The sequence below is a fragment of the Somniosus microcephalus genome, chromosome 1 (genome assembly GCF_052327205.1).
Source record: "Somniosus microcephalus isolate GS21.2 chromosome 1, FLI_Smic_1.0, whole genome shotgun sequence".
NCBI lineage: Eukaryota > Metazoa > Chordata > Chondrichthyes > Squaliformes > Somniosidae > Somniosus > Somniosus microcephalus.
Window position 1 is genome coordinate 19,755,020 of NC_140987.1, and position 24,795 is coordinate 19,779,814.

At 43.3% G+C, this 24,795-nt stretch overlaps 1 protein-coding gene across 2 annotated transcripts in view; it reads right to left on the reverse strand.

Moving 5' to 3' along the window:
- The window catches only part of zfyve28 (zinc finger, FYVE domain containing 28), a 243,262-nt gene that overhangs the window by 80,650 nt on the left and 137,817 nt on the right, over positions 1-24,795 (reverse strand). For both annotated transcript variants that reach the window (XM_085972658.1, XM_085972573.1), the window contains exons 3-5: positions 11,403-11,540; positions 10,150-10,352; positions 7,105-7,194 (exon numbers count right to left, since the gene is read on the reverse strand). In XM_085972658.1, coding sequence (XP_085828784.1) covers positions 7,105-7,194; positions 10,150-10,352; positions 11,403-11,540 — 431 coding nt within the window. The remainder of the gene's footprint in view (positions 1-7,104; positions 7,195-10,149; positions 10,353-11,402; positions 11,541-24,795) is intronic.

Sequence of the window (24,795 nt, forward strand, 5' to 3'; positions counted from 1 at the left end):
CACAAGGACACCCAGGTCTCTTTGTTCTTCCCCTTCTCCCAATCTATTGCCATTCAAATAATAATCTGCCTTCCTGTTTTTGCCACCAAAGTGGATAACCTCACATTTACCCACATTATAGTGCATTTGCCATGTTTCTGCCCAATCACCCAACCTGTCCAAATCGTACTGGAGTTTCCCGACATCCTCCTCGCAGCTTACCCTCCCGCCCAGCTTGGTGTCGTCTGCAAATTTGGAGATATTACATCCAATTCCCTCGTCCAGATCATTAATATATATTGTGAACAGCTGGGGTCCTAGGACCGATCCTTGCGGTACCCCACAAGTCACTGCCTGCCACTCGGAAAACGACCCGTTTATTCCAACTCTTTGCTTTCTGTCCGCCAACCAGTTCTCTATCCAAGTCAATACCTTGCCCCCAATCCCATGTGCCTTAATTTTGCACGCAAATCTCTTGTGTGGGACCTTATCGAAAGCCTTCTGAAAGTCCAAATATACCACATCCACTGGTTCTCCCTTATCTATTTTACCAGTTACATCCTCAAAAAATTCCAGTAGATTAGTCAAGCATGATTTACCTTTTGTAAATCCATGTTGACTTTGTCCGATCCTGTCACTGCTTTCCAAGTGCTCTGCTATTACATCTTTTATAATGGACTCTAGCATTTTCCCCACTACCGATGTCAGGCTTACCGGTCTATAATTCCCCGCTTTTTCTCTACCACCTTTTTTGAATAGTGGGGTAACATTAGCTACCCTCCAATCCATGGGTACCGTTCCAGAGTCTATCGAGTTCTGGAAGATGACCAGTAATGCATCTGCTATCTCTAGGGCCACTTCCTTAAGTACCCTGGGATGTAGACCATCAGGCCCTGGGGATTTATCAGCCTTCAGTCCCATCAATTTTCCTAACACCATTTTCCTACAAATACTGATTTCTTTCAGTTCCACTCTTTCAGCAGACCCTATGTTCCCCAGCATCTCTGGGAGGTTATTTGTGTCCTCCTTTGTGAAGACAGAACCAAAGTATGTATTTAGTTGGTCTGCCATTTCCTTGTTTCCCATTATAAATTCCCGATTCTGACTGTAAGGGACCTACGCTTGACTTCACTAATCTTTTTCTCTTCACATATCTGTAAAAGCTTTTACAGTCAGTTTTTATGTTCCCTGCAAGCTTACTCTCATATTCTATTTTCCCTTTCTTAATTAATCCCTTTGTCCTCCTTTGTTGACTCCTAAACTGCTCCCAATCCTCAGGATTATTGCTTTTTCTAGCCAATTTATATGTCCTCTCCTTGGATCTTATGCTTTCCCTAATTTCCCTCGTTAGCCACGGTTGAGTCACCTTTTTTGTTTTATTTTTATGCCACACTGGGATGAACAATTTCTGTAGCTCATCCATTCGGTCTTTGAATGTTTGCCATTGCCTATCCACCGTCAACCCTTTGAGCGCTATTCCCCACTCAATCCTACCCAACTCGCTCCTCAGACCATCGTAGTTTCCTTTATTTAAATTGAGGACCCTTGTCTCGGAGTCAACTACTTCATTCTCCATCTTAATGAAGAATTCGATCATATTATGATCGCTCCGACCCAAGGGGCCTCGTACAACAAGATTGCTAATTAATCCTTTGTCGTTACATAATACCCAGTCTAAGATGGCCTGATCTCTGGTTGGTTCCTCGACATATTGGTCCAGGAAACCATCCCGTAAACACTCCAGTAATTCCTCCTCCACAGTATTGTTACTAATTTGGTTGGCCCAATCTATATGTAGATTAAAGTCACCCATGATGACTGCTGTGCCCTTATTGCACGCTTCTTTAATTTCCCTTTTAATGCCATCCCCAACCTCCGCCTTACTGTTGGGAGGTCTATATACCACTCCCACTAATGTTTTTTTCCCCTTAGTATTTCTCAATTCTACCCATACAGATTCCACATCATCAGAGCTAATATCCTTCATTACAATTGTATTAATCCCTTCTTTAACCAGTAATGCTACCCCACCTCCCTTTCCTTTTTGCCTATCTTTCCTGAATATCGAATACCCCTGGATGTTGAGTTCCCAGTCTTGGCCATCCTTGAGCCACGTTTTTGTAATCCCAACCAAATCGTATTCGTTTACCTCTATTTGCGCAGCAATTCATCCACCTTATTACAAATGCTCCTTGCATTAAGACACAAAGCCTTCAGGCTTGTTTTTTTTAATGCTCTTAGACCTATTAGAATTATTTACTGTGGCCACGTTTGATTTAAACCGTTGCTTTTATCCCTGTTTTCCTTTCCTCGGTCTCCCTGCTCAGGTTCCCAACCCCGCCATTTTAGTTTAAACCCCCCCGAACAGTGCTAGCAAACCTCCCCGCAAGGATATTTGTCCCGCTCTGGTTCCTGGAGTGGGTTCCACCTCCGGGCTTTTGTGCACCTTGAGTTATTCGGTCACTTTTGCACTGATGGACACCCAAAACCATTTTGCACTGACTCAAAAACAGTATAAATACAGCATGAAGTGCCTGGCCTTTAAAACCAGTGTTACACTTCAAAAATACACACGCAGATCAATTTTTTAAATCTATAAAGTATCCTTTCTTGATGTTGGGTTACATTTGTCATTACGACTGAGGGTTATTGTGCCAAAATGTGTACAGGTGGCATTTGAGAAAAAAAAACTATGCAAAGTCAAATGTACTTGGCTGAAACTTTAATTTCTGAAGAAGCCACTCTGAGTTTTTGTTTCTTTTTTTTTTTGAATAAGTCATCCTGAATGTTGGTCCCCAACTATATTTGAATCCAACAGTAATTGATTTAGAGTAGGTATGATGTCTTGCAGGAGTAATCCAAAGAGCATTTCAGTGGGAAAGAATACTTTGCCAGTAACACATAAACTGACTCCCATCCATGATGTTCAAATAATCCAGTGACTTATTCAGCCTCAGATATTAAAATCTTTCAGGGATAAAGTGCTCTAGCGAATTACTACATAAACAAACATACAGAGATACGTACCCGTAAATAGCTCTGAATTCTCCCGTCCTGTTTTTCAGGACATAGATATAACAATTTACATTTATAAAGCACCTTTAACGTAGAAAAACGTCCCATGGCCCTTCACAGTAGTGTAATCAGACAACAATGAACGCTGAGCCAAAGAAAGATATTAGTAGGGGTGAGAGCTGGGTTTTAAAGACGGTCTTAAAAGGAGGAGAGGGAGGTAGAGAGGCTGAGAGAGGGAATTCCAGAGCGTAGGGTCTAGACAGCTGAAGCCATGGCTGCCAATAGTGCAACAAAGGGAGTGTGACACGTACAAAGGACCAGAGTTGGAGGGATGCAGAGTTCTCAGAGGGTTGTAGATGGTTACAAAGATTGAGGGGGTAAGCCAATGAAGGGATTGAAACACGGAGATGAACATTTTAAATCTTAGGCTTTGGGGGACTCTGAGCTAATGTAGGTCAGTGAGTTCATGGGTAGTGGGGAAATAGAACTTGGTGCAGGGCAGGTTACAGCATAGTTCTGGATGCACCGGCCAGAAGAGGTCGAGTGGTTATGATCTGGAATGCACTGCCTGTAAGGGTGGTGGAGACAGATTCAATCGTGGCTTTCAAAAAGGAATTGGATCAGTACCTGAAGGAAAAAATTTGCAGGGCTGCGGGGAATTGGGACTAATGTAAGTGCTCTTGCTGAGAGCTGGCACGGGCTCGGCAGGCCGAATGGTTTCCTTCTGTGCTGTAACCATTCTTCTGTGCTGTAACCATTCTATGAGTGCGTCGGAATAGTCGAGTCTGGAGGCGATAAAGGAATGGGCGAGGGTTTCAGCAATAGGTGGGGCAGGCCAGAGGCTGAAGTAGGCGGTCTTTGTGATGAGGATATGGCATTGGAAACTCAGCTCGGGATCAAGTAGGACACCTATTAAAGGCAAGAGATTTAGGATGGAAAGCATGAAACCCTTTTTACAGAGGTTTGAGAGACTGTGGACTGTGGTACCAGAGTTAGTGATTGAAGCAGAGACCATGTCAACATTTAAGAATAGGTTATATGGGTGGCTGATGAAAAAGGGAATGAAGGGATATGGGAACAGAGCAGGCACGAGATTAGGATAAACATCAACATGGATTGTTTGGGCTGAAAGGCCTATCCATGCTGTAATTTCTATGTAATTGTATGCATTCAAACTACTGGTTAATGTCCAAGTACAGACATTTTGAAACAAATCTGCAGTGAAATCAGCGAGTGTTGCCCACTGTCCTCAAATCCTAAGGGCACACAAGGGGGTTTGCTAGAATTAACGCCTGCTGCAACCAGCAATGTGAACTTGCACAACATGGTTAATATGGCTATAGCAAAATACTGCAGATGCTGGAAATCCAAAATAACAGAAAATGCTGGAAAAACTCAGCAGGCCAGGCAACATCCATGGAGGGAAAATAGAGTCGACGTTTCGATCTATTTCATTTCCTTTCCAGTTTTGATAAAGGGTTTCGACCCGAAACGTCGACTCTATTTTCTCTCCACGGATGTTGCCTGGCCTGCTGAGTTTTTCCAGCATTTTCTGTTGTTATTTTGGTTAATATGGCTATTTAGGACTACCCAGTCAAGAATTACCCCGGCACTTGTCCCTCCTCCTCCCATTCTGCTGTTTAATCATTTGCCTTTTGGATGAGACCTTAAACTGAAGCCCGGTCTGCCTGTTCAAATGTATGCCAAAGATCGTATGGCATTTATGTAAAAGCGTGGGAGCACTCCCAGTGCCCTAACCAGGATTAATCCCTCAACCAACCTCAGTAAAAACAGATTGACTGGTCATTCATTTATTTCCTGTTTGTAGTACCTAGCTGTGCACAGATTGGCTGCTCTGAAGTTGCCCACAAAAAAAGTGGGTACATTTCCAAAAGTAATTCATTGGATGTCCGAGGACACAATAAGACACCAGGTAAACTCAAGTTTTTACTTCGTTTTATCCATGTTCCTCTGATTTGCATCCTATTGCTGGTGTAATGTCCAGTTGTCTACTCCAAACACTTGCGCCTTCTTGTTGGACTGAGCCTAAGGAGCACATGATCATCTTGAAGACCTTTTCTAGCGTAAATTCCATAACTTAAAGCCCAACCCGATGAAGACTGGGGTTCAATACACCTCTTACAATTCCCCTTGCCTTAGCCCTCATTGAGATCATCACTGCAATATCTTTAATTTTAGCTCCTGATATTTCAATGCTACGACTTATGAGTTAAATCTTGCCTCAGATGTTTGACTTATTAATTTGTACTCAAATGGATATTGTTGCAATAGTGATAGTGTGGTGTTCACTTTTGTTTTTACATTTTGTATTTTTGCTTGCTCTCCACCTCCATTCTAAATGTTGTAGCTACCGCTGTGCAATTCAAAAAGCTAATAAATAACAAAATATCAAATCTGACAAGAATAAGTGCACCCCCACACTAGAGTTTTCCAGGCAGTCAATGAAGACTCGAAAATAAGAAAAGTATTAGTTAAAAGCCATAAGCTTATCAAAGCTTAATCTTTCACAGACCACATGTAATTTTCTCATTATGGATCCTACTCAATTTATTTAATCTTGAGCGATGACGAACCACAAATCAATCTGAACGGAGATGAAGTGGTGATGTTTCTCTCTGACCTCCTCCCCTGAAGTAATTTAACAAATCACCAGCATATCAAGGATGACAACCTACAATGTGCAACCTTGACCACAGAAGCCTTTTCCAACAGATCAGGAAGAGAGTTTCATGGAGTGTTTGATCATCCCGGTTTATACTGTTGTATTTTCAAGAGTTTACATTCACATATATACTTCATAAAACCATTTTACAACATTACACCGTCTTTAAAGGAGAACCACCTTGAAGCATTACAAGTTCTCAAAATTGTTGAGCTTGCAGTGGGAGCAAAGCAAGCTTTTGGATGAAAGCAATTAATTCCTGGTCTCAGGGTGCAAGCATGTTGGGGAAGAAGGGAATGTGTACTAGTGACACGGTTTGTTGCACTTTTTTTCTTGGGCTGTGGGCGAGTTGCTTGAACGCATTTAACCAGCATTTTTTTTTGCAAATTATCCACCCAGAATTAACAGTTACGGGGCAATAACAAACATTTACTTTGGTCTGAAATTTCCCTCGTTATTTTCGAGGAGGCATTAACTCATTTTATTTTGAACTGGGCAATAGCTTTTGCTGGGAGTCTATTCCATATATCCAGTAATCTATAGGGACAGTGGGATATAATCTATTCTGTTCACTAACAAACACAGAAAATGCTGGAAATACTCAGGTGGTCAGGTCGCATCTGTAGAGAGAAACAGAGTTAACGTTTCAGGTCGATGACCTTTCGTCAGAACTGAAACCTTCGTCAGAACAGAAACGTTAACTCTGTTTCTCTCTCCACAGATGCTGCCTGACCTGCGGAGTATTGCCAGCATTTTGTTTTTGTTTCAGATTTCCAGGATCCGCAGTATTTTGCTTTTGTATTCTGTTCACGAGTCTTGCTGATGCTCATTCACTTTGGAGTTGCAGTTGGTTAAATAATTTGCTTGTCCATTATTCAGGACTTTTTATACTTGAGGCTGGAATCATGATCCCTCAAATGTTTTCTTCAATTAAGATGCACCATGGACCAATAGCTCACAAATATTTAATTCATTCATCAGAAAGTCCTCTCTCTCTCTGCTACTTTGGCAAAAGCATGAACCAGTTCCAAATAAAATGAGAACGCCTCCTTTAAAATACCAGCGGGAATTGCAGACCAGCGTATTAAATGTTTGAACGCTATTGCCACATAGCATAATTTGAAGATGAGTCGCTCAAGTCTCCATCTAACTTCGAGCCACAAGCACCATCCTCGTCAAACTACTTGAACCTATATTGACGCATCCTTTTTAAGGTACAGTGCCTAAAAGTGCACACTACGTGCTAAATGTAGCACTAAAATACCCAGTTTAAACAGTTGAGTGATTTTGAGACGTATTCTGACTGGATAGTTCCAACAAAAAATAACCAAATAATTTAATTATAAACTTACAGCAGCAATACAGTTGCTACATGCAAAAATAAAATTGCATACCTAGAATAAAAAAAACTCATTTTCAGATCTTACCTTTCCACTGTTTCACAGAAGAGAACAATGACCTCTTGCTGCACATAATATTCTTTAGGTGATTTCACAGGTACCATCGCAGAGACGTAACTGAAAGACAAGCCAAAATAATCAGAGCACATTTTTCCAATCAACTCATAAAACAAGGTACATATACACTGATTAGAGCGAAAAATAGGTAAAATCATACGTGATAGAGGTTATGCTGTTTCATTTCCTTCTGAAACCCATCACCACTGCACATTGTAAGTAAATTTAACTCTTTCTTTTAATCAAGACCAAAACCAAGAGTAAGGCAGTCTTCCGCTACAGATGCATTAGAAAGTAGCAAACTATGTACAGGGAAGAGACATCAGCCTTTGGAGCGTTAGGTGCCGTTACACATTGGAACGATAAGTTTAGTTGGCAGCTTGATAAACAAAAGTGTTCTCGAGCGACTTCTGCTCCTACTTTCCCCCAGGTGAATAGGGAGACACTATGGCTGCTACCAATACTTAGTTACTACTGGGTTTAGGACTCCTGCATAGCTATCTTGTACAGTGAAACCTGTTAATTAGGGACACCCAAGGGACTTGCATCAGGTGTCCTTATTTTCAAAATGGTCATTGTGTCTAAACCCCACCCCTTCCCACCGCGATTTCAGGGGCCCAATTCCCGACTCCTTCCCTCCGGCTGGCAGTTCCCGGCTTTTGTGTAACGGAGATCTCTTTATCCAGCATCCAGAGCAGCAGAGAAACCCCTCTATCCCTGTGAGAGAGCTGTGCAAGAATTCAATCCCAGAGATAGAGGGGTTTCTCAGCTGCTTTGGATGCTGGGTAAAGAGATTGCCATTACCCGAAAGCCCTTTTTTCCCCCCACCCACTCCAGCCTCAAAGTTACCCGAGTGCTGGTGTTTTAAGTTGTAAACTACATGGGTGCATTGAAGGCTGTCCACAGCTCATAATTTGAGTGTCCCTAGTTTCAAGGGGCAGATTGTATCTGTTATAACGCAAGTTATTTGGGACTGTCAGTAAGCATCCATTTTTTGCAGGTGTCTGTTTGTACAGGTTTCACTGTACTTGCACACCCATTTGGTTTTATTTCAGTTGACTAGATTGTTGTCAAAGTTCTGACAGCATCAACAAGGATTAAATCCCTTGTGACAAATTTAAGTAGAAAATCATTTCAAGTCCTACCCCACTAATCCATTATCATGCTACTTGAAATCACTGCAAATTTCTAAATACCGCATACACTCAGGATATCTTGCCTAGATCAGCCAAAGATACGACTGATACTTTGCTGACACAAATCCAATCAAACCACAACTTCTCAAGTTCCCACAGAAGCAGTCAACTGCTGACCTTCAGGTTTAAGTTGACTTTTTATAAATGCGATTATTGGGTCGATAGATGACGTGGAGCGGTTTACAGATAGGTTGTTAAAATCAAACTGAGTTCCTCCAATGACTCTCTGAGCTTATCACTCAGTCATTTGGACCAGGATATGGCAGGTGTGATGGATTTCAGCCAGGGCAGTTAGCAAACCTTGGTGGGGGGGGGGGCGGCGGTGGAAGAGAGGTGGTGGAGGTGGCAGAGGAAGAAGAGGAGCAACAAGAGGAAGCGGAGGAGGAACAACAACTTATATTTATATAGCACGTCAAAAGGAAAGCAGCCAGGGTTTTTGCTTCCGATTGCCCCCGAGCACCAACTTCAAAAACGCATGCATGTGGTGGCAGCATCAGACTCAGTTGTGAAGTCCCCATCTGTGGAATAACATGCCAACATTCAATGTAAAGGCTTGCAGGTGGATAATGGTCCTTCTGTGGGAACCCCAGACAGTTACAGCACAGGAGGAAGCCATTCAGCCCATTGTGTTTGTGCCAGCTCTTCGATAGAACAATCTCACTGCCCTGCTCCCTCCCCATAGCCCTGCATCTTTCTCGGCTTCAAATATTTATCCGCTTTCAAATAAAAGACCCAAGGTCTCAGCCTCAGCTGCTCCTTGTGGAAAAGCACTTAATGCTGCAACAATCATCTGCGTAAAGAAATTTCACCTAACTTCTCATTCACAGTGACAATTTAAAATTGGTGACCCTTTCTCACTGACTTGGCCAACCTGAGGAAATAGCCTTTTTCCATCAAGATCCTCTGGAACACCCTTCTTATTCTCTGCTCCAGTGGAAATATCCCCAGTATCAAAGGTCTCCCATTGTCAGTATAGTTTCCCATCCCTGGCATTATTCTGATGAATCTATGCTGCACGCGCTCTACGGTTTTAAATGTCCTTTCTATAATGGGGCACCGAAAACTGCACAGTATTCCAACTGTGGCCAAACCATTGACTTCTACAAATTTATCACTTGTACTCTATGCCCCTTCTGTAATCCCAAAATGCTTTAGCCTTCATGTACTTCGTTTCAGGGAATTATGTATTTAAACAGCTAAGTCACTCTATTCAACGACACCCTTTAGCACTTTACTCTCAAAATGCATGACCTCATTCTTCTCCACATGAAACTGCATCTACAACCTGTCTTCCCATTTCCTTAAGGCCTCTTAAAATGTACCTCACTCTTTGCCAAGCCCCTACTTTTGTGTCATCAGTAAAATTCAAAATTGTGTCCAAGTCCAAACCATCTTTAGGTACATAGAATCAAAGCAGACCAGGCACAGACTCCTGAGGTACACCACCACCAATCCATGCAACACCACTGGCACAATCTTTTGTTTCCCACCCACCAACCAACTTCTTATCCATGCTGCTACATTTAGTCTTCTACCATTCGGCTGAAATTTTGTAAGGCACCTTTCAAAAATCTATATACACTACATATATTGCATTCCCTGTATTCAACCAAATTCAGCACTTCTTCAAAAAAATTAAATCCATTAAACGCGACGTGCCTTACAGCTACAGAATCTTATCCTAAAGGTAACGTGAGAAAATTAGAATGGGGAGGAGTGAAGGGAAGTAAGTATTTTATTTGAAAGATGCAACAGCTTACACCCAGGAAGTAGCACACATATGATTCTGATAAAGGCACATGTATCAAGATTGTGTTACCATAGTTCAAACTCTGCAAACAAGCCATCAAATTGTTTGAGGGACTCCTTCATTTTGTCAGTATAGACATTCAAGTCTCTCAGGCACTGGTCACGGATCACATTTCGCACTTCTTCTAGGCTGCGGGTTAAGTCTTTGGCCAAAGGTCGCATCGCCATGCTCTCGATTTCACGGTTCATGATAATTGAACCAGCAGCTAAACACTGGATTTAAAAGAAATGAACAGCAAGACACTTTCCACAACAGCTTGAGCACAAATATTACATGCTTCTAAAGTGATTCTTCAATTAAAATTCACTGAACAATTAATGATTTGTCTATTATAGTTCCTGTCATTGCATTGAGTACTTGTAGATAACCATAGTAGTAAGTCTTCAGGTCTATTTGCTTTCCTAACCAGAATCACCAGATCACAATCACACTGGGACTGGTAAGTATCCAGCAGATTAATCACGTTGAAGCACATTAACAGGTCAATTTTGGACATGTTTTCCATTTGCAACATGCTTTCTGTTCTAAAGCTGTACTTTACTAATTCAAGACAATATAGCTTTAAGGGACAGTGTGAGCAGAAGAACATTAAAAGGCCAGTCATTTTCAGTGGCTGTTCGCCTGATTGGAGGACTATTTCATTAAGCAGAGTAAGTATTCACTCATCACCAATTATTCTCAGTCATTAGATAATGAAGGTACATGAAGATACTTTCTATACAAGATCATCTTCCGATTAGGCACTTTACAGCCTTCCGGACTCAATATCGAGTTCAACAATTTCAGATCATAACCTCGGCCCCCATTACATTTTTACTTATATGTTTTTTATCCACACCTTTGTTTTGACCCCTCCCCCCCTTTTTTCTCTCCCACGTGGCAGCTGTCTCCCATTCTGCCAGCGCATTTCACACCTAATCTAGAGCCGTCTTTTGTCTCCACTAGTCCTATCACCACCTCGTCTGGTTTTGAATACCTCTTAATGTCTCTTCACTTCTCTTTTGTTCTTTCATCCCCATTTCCCAGCCCCCAAACTGGCCTTTCAATCTTTTTCAGTCTTGACGAAGGGTTTCAACCTGAAACGTTGACTCTCTCTCTCTCTCCACGGATGTTGCCTGGCCTGCTGAGTTTTTCCAACATTTTCTGCTGTTATTTACTTTCTATACAAACTTTTTTTTAAATGCACGGACCACGCTAATCAGCAAACTTTTTACTGAGATACAACGACCAAGAGATGAATACTGTATAAGGAAACAACTTACCTCGGCTCCAAACCAAAGTTGTCCTCCCAGATTATCATGCCGTATTTCCTCTGGAAACTTGACACAGAAATCCCGGTTTGCCCGTTCATTTAGGATGCATTCCTGCATAATCTGGTTGATTATATTTAACACATTATCCTATATTTTTTTTTAAAAAGAAAGAGCATTTCAGGGTATATTAGCCTGCTTTACAGTTCATCAGAAACAGATCTTCCAAAATGGACCAGCATTACAGCATCAAATTCTATTAGACAATACATATGACATAAGTTCCTATTACAGGAAACTGTGTTTATCTGGAGGCTAACTGTCCGGAATGCTCGAGCCACCGGCAAAAGTCAGGAGCCGTTTTCGTTAGGTTTTTTTTCTTCTCGTTGCTTTTTTCCTCAACAGTCAAGCTCTGCAAGGTCTGCTGAAGCTGTTGCTAAGCTACAGAGACACTTGGACTGTTTAGAAGCTGTTGCTGAGCAACAGTGTTTGTTGTCAGATACAGAAATGAAAAGCTCCGTATCTTTCAACATTAACGCTGGAGTGTCCGGCAGTTTTGAGGGAACGGCAACAGCTCGGTCCCGTCGGTGTCGGACAGCACAAAAAGTTTCCTGTAATTGTATCCTTTGATTTTTACAAGTTACTATTTGTTTTTTTGTGCTACATGATGGCCTGCAATTCACCAGTGGATAAGACAGTTATTCTGCAGCTTGTTATACTGCACGCTTATTGTTGGTGCAGCTTGATCTTTTATATCGTAGCAACGCAAGTTAATGCTGTAAGAAAAACCAAACAAAGCACTGGGGTTAATTTCTAGAGGGATAGAATTCAAAAGCAGAGAAGTCATATTAAAAATGGTGAGACCACACGGAGTACTGTACAGAATTCTGGTCTCCATATTATAAAAAGGATATAGAGGCACTGGAGAAGGTGCAAAGAATAGTGGAGAAACAAGGGTCTAGCGAGAATGAGGAACTGAAAGAAATTATTAGTTAAAAATAGAACTGGAGAAATTAATGGGACTGAAAGCCGATAAATCCCCTGGACCTGATGGCCTACATCTTAGGGTTTTGAAAGAGGTAGCTAGAGATAGTGGATGCATCGGTTGTCATTTTCCAAAATTCCATAGATTCTAGAGCAGTTCCCACAGATTGGAAGATAGCAAATGTAACCCCATTATTTAAGAAAGGAGGGAGAGAGAAAATAGGGAACTACAAACCAGTTAGTCTGACATCAGTAGTAGGGAAAATGCTAGAATCTATTATTAAGGACGTGCTAACAGGGCACTTAGAAAATAATAATAGGATTGGGTAGAGTCAACACTGATTTATGAAAAGGAAATAGTGTTTGATAAATCTGTTTTTGAGGTTGTAACTAGCAGAATAGCTAAGAGGGAGCCAGTGGATGTGGTGTATTTGGATTTTCAGAAGGCATTCAATAAGGTGCCACACAAGAGATTAAACAAAATTAGGTTTCATGGGATTGGGGTAATAGACTTGCATGGATTGAAGATTGGTTAACGGACAGAAAACAGAGTAGGAATAAACGGGGCATTTTCGGGTTGGCAGGCTGTAACTAGTGGGGTACTGCAAGGATCAGTGCTTGGGCCTCAGCTATTCACAATCTACATCAATGATCTGGATGAGGGGACCAAATGTAATATATCCAAGTTAGCGGATGATACAAAGCTGGGTGGGAATGTAAGTTGTGAGGAGGATGCAAAGAGGCTTCAAGGGGATATAGACAGGCTAAGAGAATGTTAATTTCTAGAGGGATAGAATTCAAAAGCAGAGAAGTCATATTAAACATGGTTAGACCACACTTGGAGTACTGTACAGAATTCTGGTCTCCATATTATAAAAAGGATATAGAGGCACTGGAGAAGGTGCAAAGAATAGCGGAGAAACAAGGGTCTAGCGACAATATAATGTAGAGAAATGTGAAGTTATCCACTTTGGTAGGAAAAATAGAAGAGTATTTTTTTTTTTTTTTTTTAAATGGAGAGAGATTGGGAAATGTTGGTGTTCAGAGGGACCTGGGTGTCCTTGTACACGAATCACCGAAAGTTAACATGCAGGAACAGCAAGCAATTAGGACAGCAAATGGTATGTTGGTCTTTATTACAAGAGGATTTGAGTATAGGAATATCGGCGTCTTACTGCAATTATATAGGGCCCTGGTGAGACCACACCTGGAGTATTGTGTACAGTTTTGGTCTCCTTAGCCAAGGAAGGATATACTTGCCATAGAGGGAGTGCAACGAAGGTTCACCAGACTGGTTCCTGGGATGGGGGGATTGTCCTATGAGGACAGATTCAGTAGACTAGGCCTATATTCCCTAGAGTCTAGAAGAATGAGGGGTGATCTCATTGAAACATACAACATTCTTACAGGGCTTGACAGGGTAGGTGCAGGGAGGATGTTTCCCCTGGCTGGGGAGTCTAGAACCAGGGGTCAGCCATTTAGGACTGAGAGGAGGAGAAATTTCTTCACTCAGAGGGTGGTGAATCTTTGGAATTCTCTACCCTAGAGGGTGGTGGAGGCTCAGTCGTTGAGTATATTCAAGACCGAGATTGATAGATTTTGGAATATTAAGGGAATCAAGGGATATGGGGATAGTGCAGGAAAGTAGAGTTGAGGTAAAAGATCAGCCATGATCTTATTAAATGGTGGAGCAGGCTCAAAGGGCCGAATGGCCGACTCCTACTCCTATTACTTAGGTTCTAGGAGAAACTTCTTTACCCAGAGAGTGGTCAGAATGTGAAACTTGTTACCAGGGAGTAGTTGAGACGAATAGCACAGGTGCATCCAACGAGAAGCTGGATTAGCACATGAGGGAGAAAGAAATAGAAGGATATGTTGATGGGGTTAGCTGAAGAGGGGTGGGAGGAGGCTCGCGTGCAGCATAAACACCGGCATAGACCAGTTGGGTTGAATGGCCTGTTTCTGTGCTGCAAATACTTTGTAATATCGCACTGAGTGCATGACGTGTCACTAGAAATTCAGTAAAGTGCTCTGGAAATCAGGAAAGAGTATTTTGAGCTACATCACACTAGGGTGAAGTTCAGATGGTTACAGGTCTGGTACTGGTGATGGTAGAAGAGGAAGCAATTCAGGTGAATAAAGGACATCACACAGAGCTTACCAGTATAACTTTAAAGTGTTGAATTCAGGTGCAATTTTTTTCCATAAACATACTGGTACCAATACATTTAAGAAATATAGCAACAACTTTGATCCATAACTGTACAATATAATACTACTGATTTCACAACTGACAGTTTGGTGTCACTTGTGAAGCCACCCAAAAGGAGACTTCTAATGGTAGGATTGACAGCTTCCCTTCTAGTCCCCCCATCACTCCCCGATAGCACCGCCTAGCCCCATGACCTCAACCACTGAAGATGGCTAGAAAGACTAGATCATGGAATCACCATCACCTTAAAGTTCCCCTCCAAATCACACAACATCCTGACTTGGACATATATTGCCACTGAGCAGATCAAAATCCTACAATTCCCTACCTAACACGATTGCTGGGGGGGGGGGGGGGGGGGGGGTGGTGGGGGGGTACTATCACCACAAGGATTGCAGCAGATCAAGATCAAGGTCCATCAACACCTTCACGGATAGGCAATAAATGTGACCATCAGCATTGAGAACATCACGTTATTAGCTCTTACGTGATTGCCTAAATTTCACTGGTGATCAGAGGCTAGAGATTCCATGGAGCTCTATTTTCTCCAGTGCTCTGCCCACAACTTCAGAGCGATACCAGCAGGCCAGACAACCAAGCTGTTTGTAATGCTCTCGGAAATGTTTCCAATATCGTACGTACCACCTGGCACAGTGCAACAGGGGCATGCAAGCAAACAAACACACCACCGGGCATGGCTGTGGGCCACTGTACTTAGTTTACACCCCATTGTGGCTGAAAATAAATCTGGGTCAAACAGTTAAAGACACTTGCAACGAACAACATTCATCTTTGAACTTCTAATACAAGCATATTTTCATCTCTTCGCACAAATCTGCATGTGGCAAACAAAAATGACGGCACCAACATTAACCAAACTTAGGTTTGCATTCTCTGTTTTCCGTCTGCTTCCTGTGCAAAATCAACATGGTAACTCTGTACAGTTCAATATAGTCTTTATATCTGCCTGTGAATACTGTACTAGCAATTCAGATATTTTGATGTGAAAGACACTATATAAACACAAATACTATTTACATTATAAAAAGGATTTAAATAGTTTGGTTAACAAAAGTAAACTTCAGGAACAACTATCAGCTAGAAAATGTTAGCTGTACTTTAGTAGAAAAAGTTGACAACGCATAGCAGGTCAGTCAATATCTGAGGAGAACACACAAGTCAATATTTCAGGCTGGGCCCTTCTTCGGAACCCTCAAGGATCAAGACTGACGGGCTATGTTTCTCCAGATTTTTGCTTTTGTTTCAGATTTCCAGTAGTTGCTTCAAGCTTGCTGTGACCACTCTTGCTACATTACAACAGTGCCTGCACTTCAAAAGTACCTAATTGGCTGCAAAGCGCTTTGGGACGTCCTGAGATTGTGAAAGGCGCTATAAAAATACAAGCCCTTCTTTCACTGTGTAGATAAAAGATTTGAAACCAGTGACTTTGGAGTATAGTTTATTGCTTCAACATACTGTACCACAAAGCAGTAGAGTGCAATGCGACAACATCTAATTTTCCAATAAATCCTTCAATTCAGTATGAAAAATTTCATAAAGCAGAATATATACTGACCAAAACCATTTGTAAAAAAATGTTTTGGGATTCTAACCACATTTATTGCCCATTCCAGAGAAGCTTGCTAAGTCACCTCAGGAGGCATTGAGTCAACTACATAACAGACTAGCCTGGATAAGAGTGACTCATGCCCCTCCCTGGTGGACATCACTGAAGCAGTTGGGTTGTTGTAATAATCCAGCAACTTTCATGGTCATTTTTCTTCCAGTGCCTGCCCTCGTATTAGTTCAATTTCACAACTAGCCATGATGGTTTTCAAACCTCCAGGTTGCTTGTCCAGTACCATAACTACAACACCACCATTCCTACAGTTCCTGCTTCCACTGAACAAATCCCGGAATCTGGCGGATTTGAACCCCATTCACACATATATGGAACCATTTATTGACACGTATATTCTGCTCCTTGTTATCAGCTGTTCAGTTTTGTTTGATTTTCAAAGGCGTACTTCAACAAAGTTAGCCATTCACCGAGACAAAAGGAAATTCTTACAATCTCAATACAAATCAACCTTTTAATGTTACATCACTAACAAGAAGAAAATGTTCTACTATTGATCCAATGAGTCACATTAGCCACCAACAGTTTTAAACACACTCTTGCTATGCAACAAGTGGTACAACACAGAGAATAGAAACAGCGTTCCAAGTTAGCTGGTTGTGGAAAAAAACTTTAAGCACCGTGGTAAATCCAGTGTTAAACCTTTGGTCAGTGGTGTTTGACGTGCAGAAACCATGTTGAAGAGTCTCCAAATAAAGCTACTAGCCAATTTATACCCACTTTTAGGGCTTCTCTTTGTCCAACACTCTCTCCCTGCAAGAGGTATCTCACTTATCCAAGTCCAGAGAGCTTAGGTACAGCCAGGGCTTACAGGCACCCAAGTGTGCAGAGATATTGCTGAAGCGAACCAGCTGAAACTGTGCCTGCCACAAGGCAGACTCCCCGTCCAGGTCGGTGACCGGTCGAGGAGGCCGCACCCTGCAGCTGCTTCCCCTTTTTGCCACAAATCCACGTCACAGCTTGCTCCTGGATCCCACACATCCTGGTGCTCTTCTGTTGCAAGCCGACGAGTTACAAATTATGAATCGGAACTATTTGGACACACCATATATAGCAGAGGCTTGACTTGCATATGCAATTCTATTTTGCGGTCATTGACAATGTGAAGACCAAAATATCCTTCAGCCCTCTTCTCCCTGGGGACGGTAGCGTAGTGGTTATGTTACGAAACTAGTAATCCAGAGGCCTGGACGAATAATCCAGAGTCGCAAGTTCAAATCCCACGGGAGTTGGGGAATTTAAATTCAGTTAATTAAATAGATCTGGAATGAAAAGCTAGTTTCATTAATGGTGACCATGAAACTATCGGATTATCGTAAAAACCCATTTGGTTCGCTAATGTCCTTTAGGGAAGGAAATCTGTCGTCCTTACCCGGTCCGGCCTATATGTGACTCCAGACCCACAGCAATGTGGTTGACTCTTAACTGCCCTCTGAAATGGCCCACCAAGCCACTCAGTTGTACAAAACCGCCACGGGAAACAATAATAAAACCACACGGACCACCCAGCATCGACCTAGGCACCAGATTGGGACACGACAACGGCACACCCAGCCCAGTCGACCCTGCAAACTTCTCCTCACGAACATCTGGAGGGTGGGTGTGGCCCTGGGAGTCCTCAACATCGACTCCGGACCCCATGAAGTGTCATGGCTTCAGGTCAAGCATGGGCAAGGAAACCTCCTGCTGATTACCACCTACCGCCCTCCCTCAGCTGATGAATCAGTACTCCTCCATGTTGAACACCATTCGGAAGAAGCACTGAAGGTAGCAAGGGCACAGAATGTACTCTGGGTGGGGGACTTCAATGTCCATCATGAGTGGCTAGTAGCACTACTGCTGACCAAGCTGGCCGAGTCTTGAAGGACATAGCTTCCAGACTGGGCCTGTGGCACGTGGAGAGAGAACCAACATAGGGGAAAAACCTACTCGACCTCACTAATCTACCTTTCACTGACGCATCTGTCTATGACAGTATTGGTAGCAGTGACCACCGCACAGTCATTGCGGAGACAAAGTCCCATCTTCACACCGAGGATACCCTCCATCATGTTGTATGGCACTACCATCGTGCAAAATGGGATAGATTCAGAACAGATCTCGCAGCTCAAAACTGGGCATCCATGAGGCGCTGTGGGCCAGCAGCAGCAGCAGAATTGTATTCCACCACAATCTGTAACCTCATGGCCCAGCATTTCCCTCACTCTACCATTACCATCAACCCTGGTTCAATCAGGAGCAGCTAAAAAATGAAGTGCCAAGCTGGGGAAGCCGCAACACAGGACGACATGCATGCTAAACAGTGGAAGCAGCATGCTAAAGGCAGAGCGAAGCGATCCCACAATCAACGGATCAGATCAAAGCTTTGCAGTCCTGCCACATCCAGTCGTGAATGGTGGTGGACCAATGAACAACTAACAGGAGAAAGAGACTCCATGAATATCCCCATCCTCAATGATGGCGGAGCCCAGCGTGCAAGTGCGAAAGACAAGGCTGAAGCGTTTGCAACCATCTTCAGCCAGAAGTGCGGAGTGGATGATCCATATTGGCCTCCTCCTGAGGTCCCCACCATCAGAGAAGCCAGCCTTCAGCCAATTCGATTCTCGCCACGTGAGATCAAGAAACGGCTGAGTGCATGGGATACAGCGAAGGCTGTGGGCCCCGACAACATCCCATCTGTTGCAGTGAAGACTTGTGCTCCAGAACTAGCCGCACCTCTGGCCAAGCTGTTCCAGTACAGCTACAACATGGACATCTACCTGACAATGTGGAAAACTGCCCAGGTGCGTCTTGTCCACAAAAAGCAGGACAAATCCAATCCGGCCGATTACTGCCTCATCATGCTACTCTCAATCATCAGCAAAGTGATGGAAGATATCGTCGACAGTGCGATCAAGCGGCACTTATTCACCATTAACCTGCTCACCGATGCCCAGTTTGGCTTCCACCAGGACCACTCGGCGACAGACCTCATTACAGGCTTGGTCCAAACATGGACAAAAGAGCTGAATTCCAGAGGTGAGGGGAGAGTGACTGCCCTTGACGTCAAGGAGCATTTGAGAGAGTTTGGCATCAAATAACCCTAGCAAAATTGAAGTCAATGGGATTGGGGGAAACTCCACTGGCTCGAGTCATACCAAGCACAAAGGAAGATGGTTGTGGTGGTTAGAGGTCAACCATCTCAGCCCCAGGACATCGCTGCAGGAGTTCCTATGGGCAGTGTCCTAGGCCCAACCATCTTTAGCTGCTTCATCAAGGACCAGTGTTCAGTGCCATTCACAACTCCTCAGATAATGAAGCAGTTCATGCCCGCATGCAGCAAGACCCGGATGACATTCAGGCTTGGGCTGGTAAGTGGCAAGTAACATTCATGCCACACAAGTGTCAGGCAATGGCTATCTCCAATAAGAGCAAGTCCAACCACTGCCCCTTGACATTCAAAGGCATTACCATCGCCGAATCACCCACCATCATCATCCTGGGGGTCACCATTGACCAGAAACTTAACTGGACCAGCCACATAAATACTGTGGCAACAAGAGCAGGTCAGAGGCTAGGTATTCTGCGGCGAGTGTCTCAACTCCTGCCTCCCCAAAGCCTTTCCACCATCTGCAAGGCACAAGTCAGGAGTGTGATGGAATACTCTCCACTTGCCTGGATGAGTGCAGCTGCAACAACACTCAAGAAGCTCGACACCATCCAGGACGAAGCAGCCTGCTTGATTGGCACCCCATCCACCACCTTAAACATTGACTCCCTCCACCAATGGCGCAATGTGGCTGCAGTGTGTACCATCTACAAGATGCATTGCGACAATTTGCCAAGGCTTCTTTGGCAGCACCTCCCAGACCCGCGACCTCTTCCACCTAGAAGGACAAGGACAGCAGGTGCATGGGAACACCATCACCTGCAAGTTCCCCTCCAAGTTACACACCATCCCGACTTGGAAATACATTGCCGTTCCTTCATCGTCACTGGGTCAAAATCCTGGAATTCCCTCCCTAGCAGCAGTGTGGGAGTACCTTCACCACAAGGACTTCAGCGGTTCAAGGCAGCGGCTCAGCACCACCTTCTCAAGGGCAATAAATGCTGACCCTGCCAGTGATGCCCACATCCTAGGAACGAATAAAACATGGTACCAAAGGACTGTCCAGGCTGAAGTTGGCATCTACCAGCAACCCCAAGTATTGCTATGAAACAACTGGACCAGAAGCTCCCTGCATCTTCCGATCAAAGCTTTCAGGTCTCCCTATGCAAGGCCATATTCGTGAAGTTGGAAGCAGAGGCAAGGAGCACGCACACGCAGAGGCAAGGAGTGAGCGAGGGTAAGGAGGGAGAGAGAGAGAGAAATAGGACAGATTTTTATAGTACCAATTAGATGTCTAAATGTAAAAAGCCTTGCAATGCCTCAACTGCAGCAATGTTATGTGGGGTGATAAAGATCTGAGAAATCGCACTTCCTGGGATCAGTAGTTCATGTTTTTTTAAACATAAGACAGCACCAGAGTGGGAAGTAACAGTTAGATTGACCTGAAGAGGGTGTTCTTTGATTGAAAAAACAGGATATAGTATTTGTGAAACCAGGCTCTCATTAGAAGTATTTTGATTTAGAGTCAACTGGCACCTTTAAAAAGGGAAGATGATCAACATCTGTTGAGAAAAGGATTGAGGATAACTGATCTATTGCAAAGCATTCCTGACTTATCCATGGGGATAGAAATTGTCATTGAAGCAGGGGGATTAACAGTTTATGTGGGAAGGAAGTCCATGATAGTATAAATCACACATAAGCTCTGCTACAGTGGACTTGGAGATGAAAGGGTTTTTCCTCTCTGGAGTTGATCAGGAAAAGATTTGGGCTGATCCATCATACTGAGCAAGCAAGAGGTAGCTAGTGAATGACCAGTTTGGCAGGACAGGCAGCTTCTGTGCAGCTTGTCTGCTGTGGGAACTCTTGGAAGCTAAGAGCGTCCAGGAAAACTACAAGTGCAAGAAATGTCTCCAATGGATCTGCTCAAACGCAAAAATCAACAGACTCGAGCAATAACTTAGAATCATACAGCACTGAAAAAGGCCATTCGACCCACCGTGTCTGTGCCAGCTCTTTGAAAGAGCTATCCAATTAGTCCCACTCCTCTTCTCTTCTCTTCCCCCATAGCCCTGCATATTCTAGTATATATCCAATTCCCTTTGGAAAGCTGACTGAATCTGCTTCCACCACCCTTTCAGGCAGCGCATTCCAGATCATAACTCGCTGCATAAAAAAAACCTCTCGCCTCAATTTCCCCTGGATTTTTTGCCAATTAACTTAAATCTGTGTCCTCTGGTGACCGACCCTCCTGCCAGTGGAAACAGTTGCTCCCCATTTACTCCATCAAACCCCCTCATAATGTTGAACTCTCTATTAAAAATATACGAGCAAGAAGAGTTTCTGCAACATGCCTTCGGAAGGTGAATCAGGAAAAGCAGTGGTGAGCATCTATCAAGGAGGGAAGAAAAGATAGGAAGTGCAGGTAGAATGATCCCCTGAAGGTCCAGAGTTGTCCAATAATTGCTGGATGCTTCTGGTGCGGTTTGCTCCGAGATCAGTCTTCCGAACGTGGGATGTTAGCTGCCCAGAATGTAAAGTGTTTGGGGGGGGGGGGGGGGAAGGATGTAAAAAGAGGTGTATTTGGAGTGCAGGATGTTCAGAGGTCCAGTAAGATCCATTGTGCTGTTTATGAAATAAGAGGGGGGTTGAGCAGGAGAATTGTTGGAGCCAAGTTTGAGATAGTTCTTGACAAGAATTGTTTTAGGGTATATAGTGTGGTGGGTGAGGAACTTTCATCACAGCTGACGGAAGAAAACTACAGGAATTTTTTTTTACCGGCACCTAAATAACCGGAAATCTCTCTTTACTGGCAAAATTCAGGAGTAGGTTCAGCTAAGTTTTACTTCATATTAGTGGCCGTGTAACCGGGGTTCCTGGATCTGTGGCCGTGTACGGGGCTCTCGTACCTTAGTAAGTATACCTCTCTGTAATCCGGACTTTTTGATCAACCGACACCACGCCGGTCCCGGATTTACAAAAATATGTCTCCTGTACTCGGCACTTGGTCTAAGCGTTAAACAAAGCTTTAATCAACTGTTTCACAACATGGAGGTCTAGTTGTGTCCTTCACTAGTTCCTGTTAAGAACGTCCTGCACAAGCTGGGCCCGTGCCCGTGTATTTATACCTCCCTGGACAGCACCACCTGCAGGCCGCTCAGTATTATTTCATAAGTCTTTCTTTCATGAATGACTGATTCATGTCAACAGCTACATGAGAACACTTTTTGGTAGAGTATAATTAGGGAGAAAATGAAAGCTGGGGAGAGTGGTTTTGCACAAGACAATTGGTGAATGATGAAGATTTTTAAAAAATTAGCCAATCAGTAGACAGAAAAACTTGAGACACATACACCTAACTAACGAGGGGAAAAAAACAACTAACATGACAGGCAACAGACGCATAAAATATTTGGAAGATATTCAGGCCACCACTTCTAAATACTGCATTGTTACTACTTGAAGGATTGAGGTTACCATGGATACAAGTTTTGCCAGTGTGCTCCAAGCTTCCAGAAAAATAAAGTTAAATCAAAATACAGTTTAGATCTAACCAAATTACTGTATAAATCTGATAAAAGGGAAAACATATTCAGAGATTTCTGAAACAAAAATTACAAATGGGTTGTCTAGCTAGATCCTGGTCAGCAGTCACACACCACCAGAATCCACTGTACAACTTTCAACTAAATGCATTCAGCTCTGCGCATTGCCACTTAATCTATATGTAAAAAAAAATAATGATTCACTTCAACAACGAATTCACGCATTGATCGGTTCAAAAAACCCGATGATTGCACCTCTTAATGCAATCATTTATTTGCTCGAGTTGCAGAGGCTTGGCAGAAATCCAAACCATGACCTGATTAACCACATAGCTATGATGGATGCTGGGCCAGCAGAGTTTGCAAACCAGGCTGCATTTAATTACTTCCTTGCCCACAGTTCACAAATCCATGCAAGATTTGCAAAGGATTTACCTAAAATAGCACAATATTCCGATACCAACTGGCACAGAAACAGTATCTTTCTTGTTTCAGATGCCTTTATCGGAACCGCACAGAGTGGCAATGCCTTAGGGATTCCAATCATTTCAAATATAAAGGTCAAGACAAGATTTTTTTTCTTTAAATACTGGGCTCATGCAAAACAAAATCAATTAATTTTCATGCATGATTTTATTAATTATAATTGCAGTGTTCAAGTAATATTTGGGACACTCTGCTGATACCCAAGGTATAGGGAGCTAGTTATATTACAAACTTTTCCATTAATGAATGTTACCTAAACTGCTCAAACAGCCCAGTTAAAGTCACCATTTAAAATAAATCTTTGGGTTGTGGGAGTCACTGGTACGGCCAGCATTTATTGCCCATCCCTAGTTGCCCTCGAGAAGGTGATGGTAAGCCTTCATCTTGAACCCTGTAGTCCATGTCATATTCATCGTCAAAACAGCATAGAAGGAAGCCATTTGGCCCATCGAGTCCGTGCCGGCTCTCTGTAGAGCAATCCAGTCAGTCCCATTCCCCCGCTCTATCCCCGTAGCCCTGCAAGTTTATTTCCCTCAAGTGCCTATCCAGTCTCCCCTTGAAAACATTGAGCGTCTCCGCTTCCACCACTTCCGTCGGCAGCGAATTCCAGGTCATCACCACTCGCTGCGTAAAAAAGTTAATCCCCCACGTCCCCCCTGTATTTCTTGCCCAAAACCTTAAATCTGTGTCCCCCTAGTCCTTGTACAATCAACTAGTGGGAACAGCCTTTCTCCATCTAGCCTATCCGAACCCTGTCATAATCTTGTACACCTCTATCAAATCACCCCTCAACCTCCTTTGCTCTAATGAAAACAAATCCAGCTTCTCCAACCTGTCCTTGTAGCCAAGATCCCCCATCCCCAGAATCATTCTAGTAAATCTCCTCTGCACCCTCTCAAGGGCCTTCACATCCTTCCTAAAGTGTGGTGACCAGAACTGGACGCAATACTCCAGTTGTGGCCTAACCAGCGCTTTATTAAAGGTCCAGCAAATCTCCTCTACTTTTGTACTCAAAACCTCTATTTATGAAGCCCAAGATCCCATATGCTTTGTTAACCACTCTCTCAATATGTCCTGCCACCTTCAGGGACCTATGCACATTAACTCCCAGGTCCCTCTGTCCCTGCACACTCTTTAAAACTGTGCCATTAAGTGTGTATTGTCTCTCCCTGTTCCTTCTGTCAAAATGCATCACCTCACACTTCTCTGCATTAAATTCCATCTGCCATGTGTCTGCCCATTCTGCTAGCCTTTCTATGTCCTGTTGCAGTCGATTGGCATCATCATCATCACTGTTTGCCACACCCCCAAGTTTGGCGTCATCTGGTGAAGGAACTTCCACTCTGCTGCAGTGAGTTGCAGGATTTTGACCCAGCATCAACAAAGTGATGGCAGTATATGTCCAAGTCAGGATGGTGTCTAATGCCACAAGATTATGAATAAAAACCAAC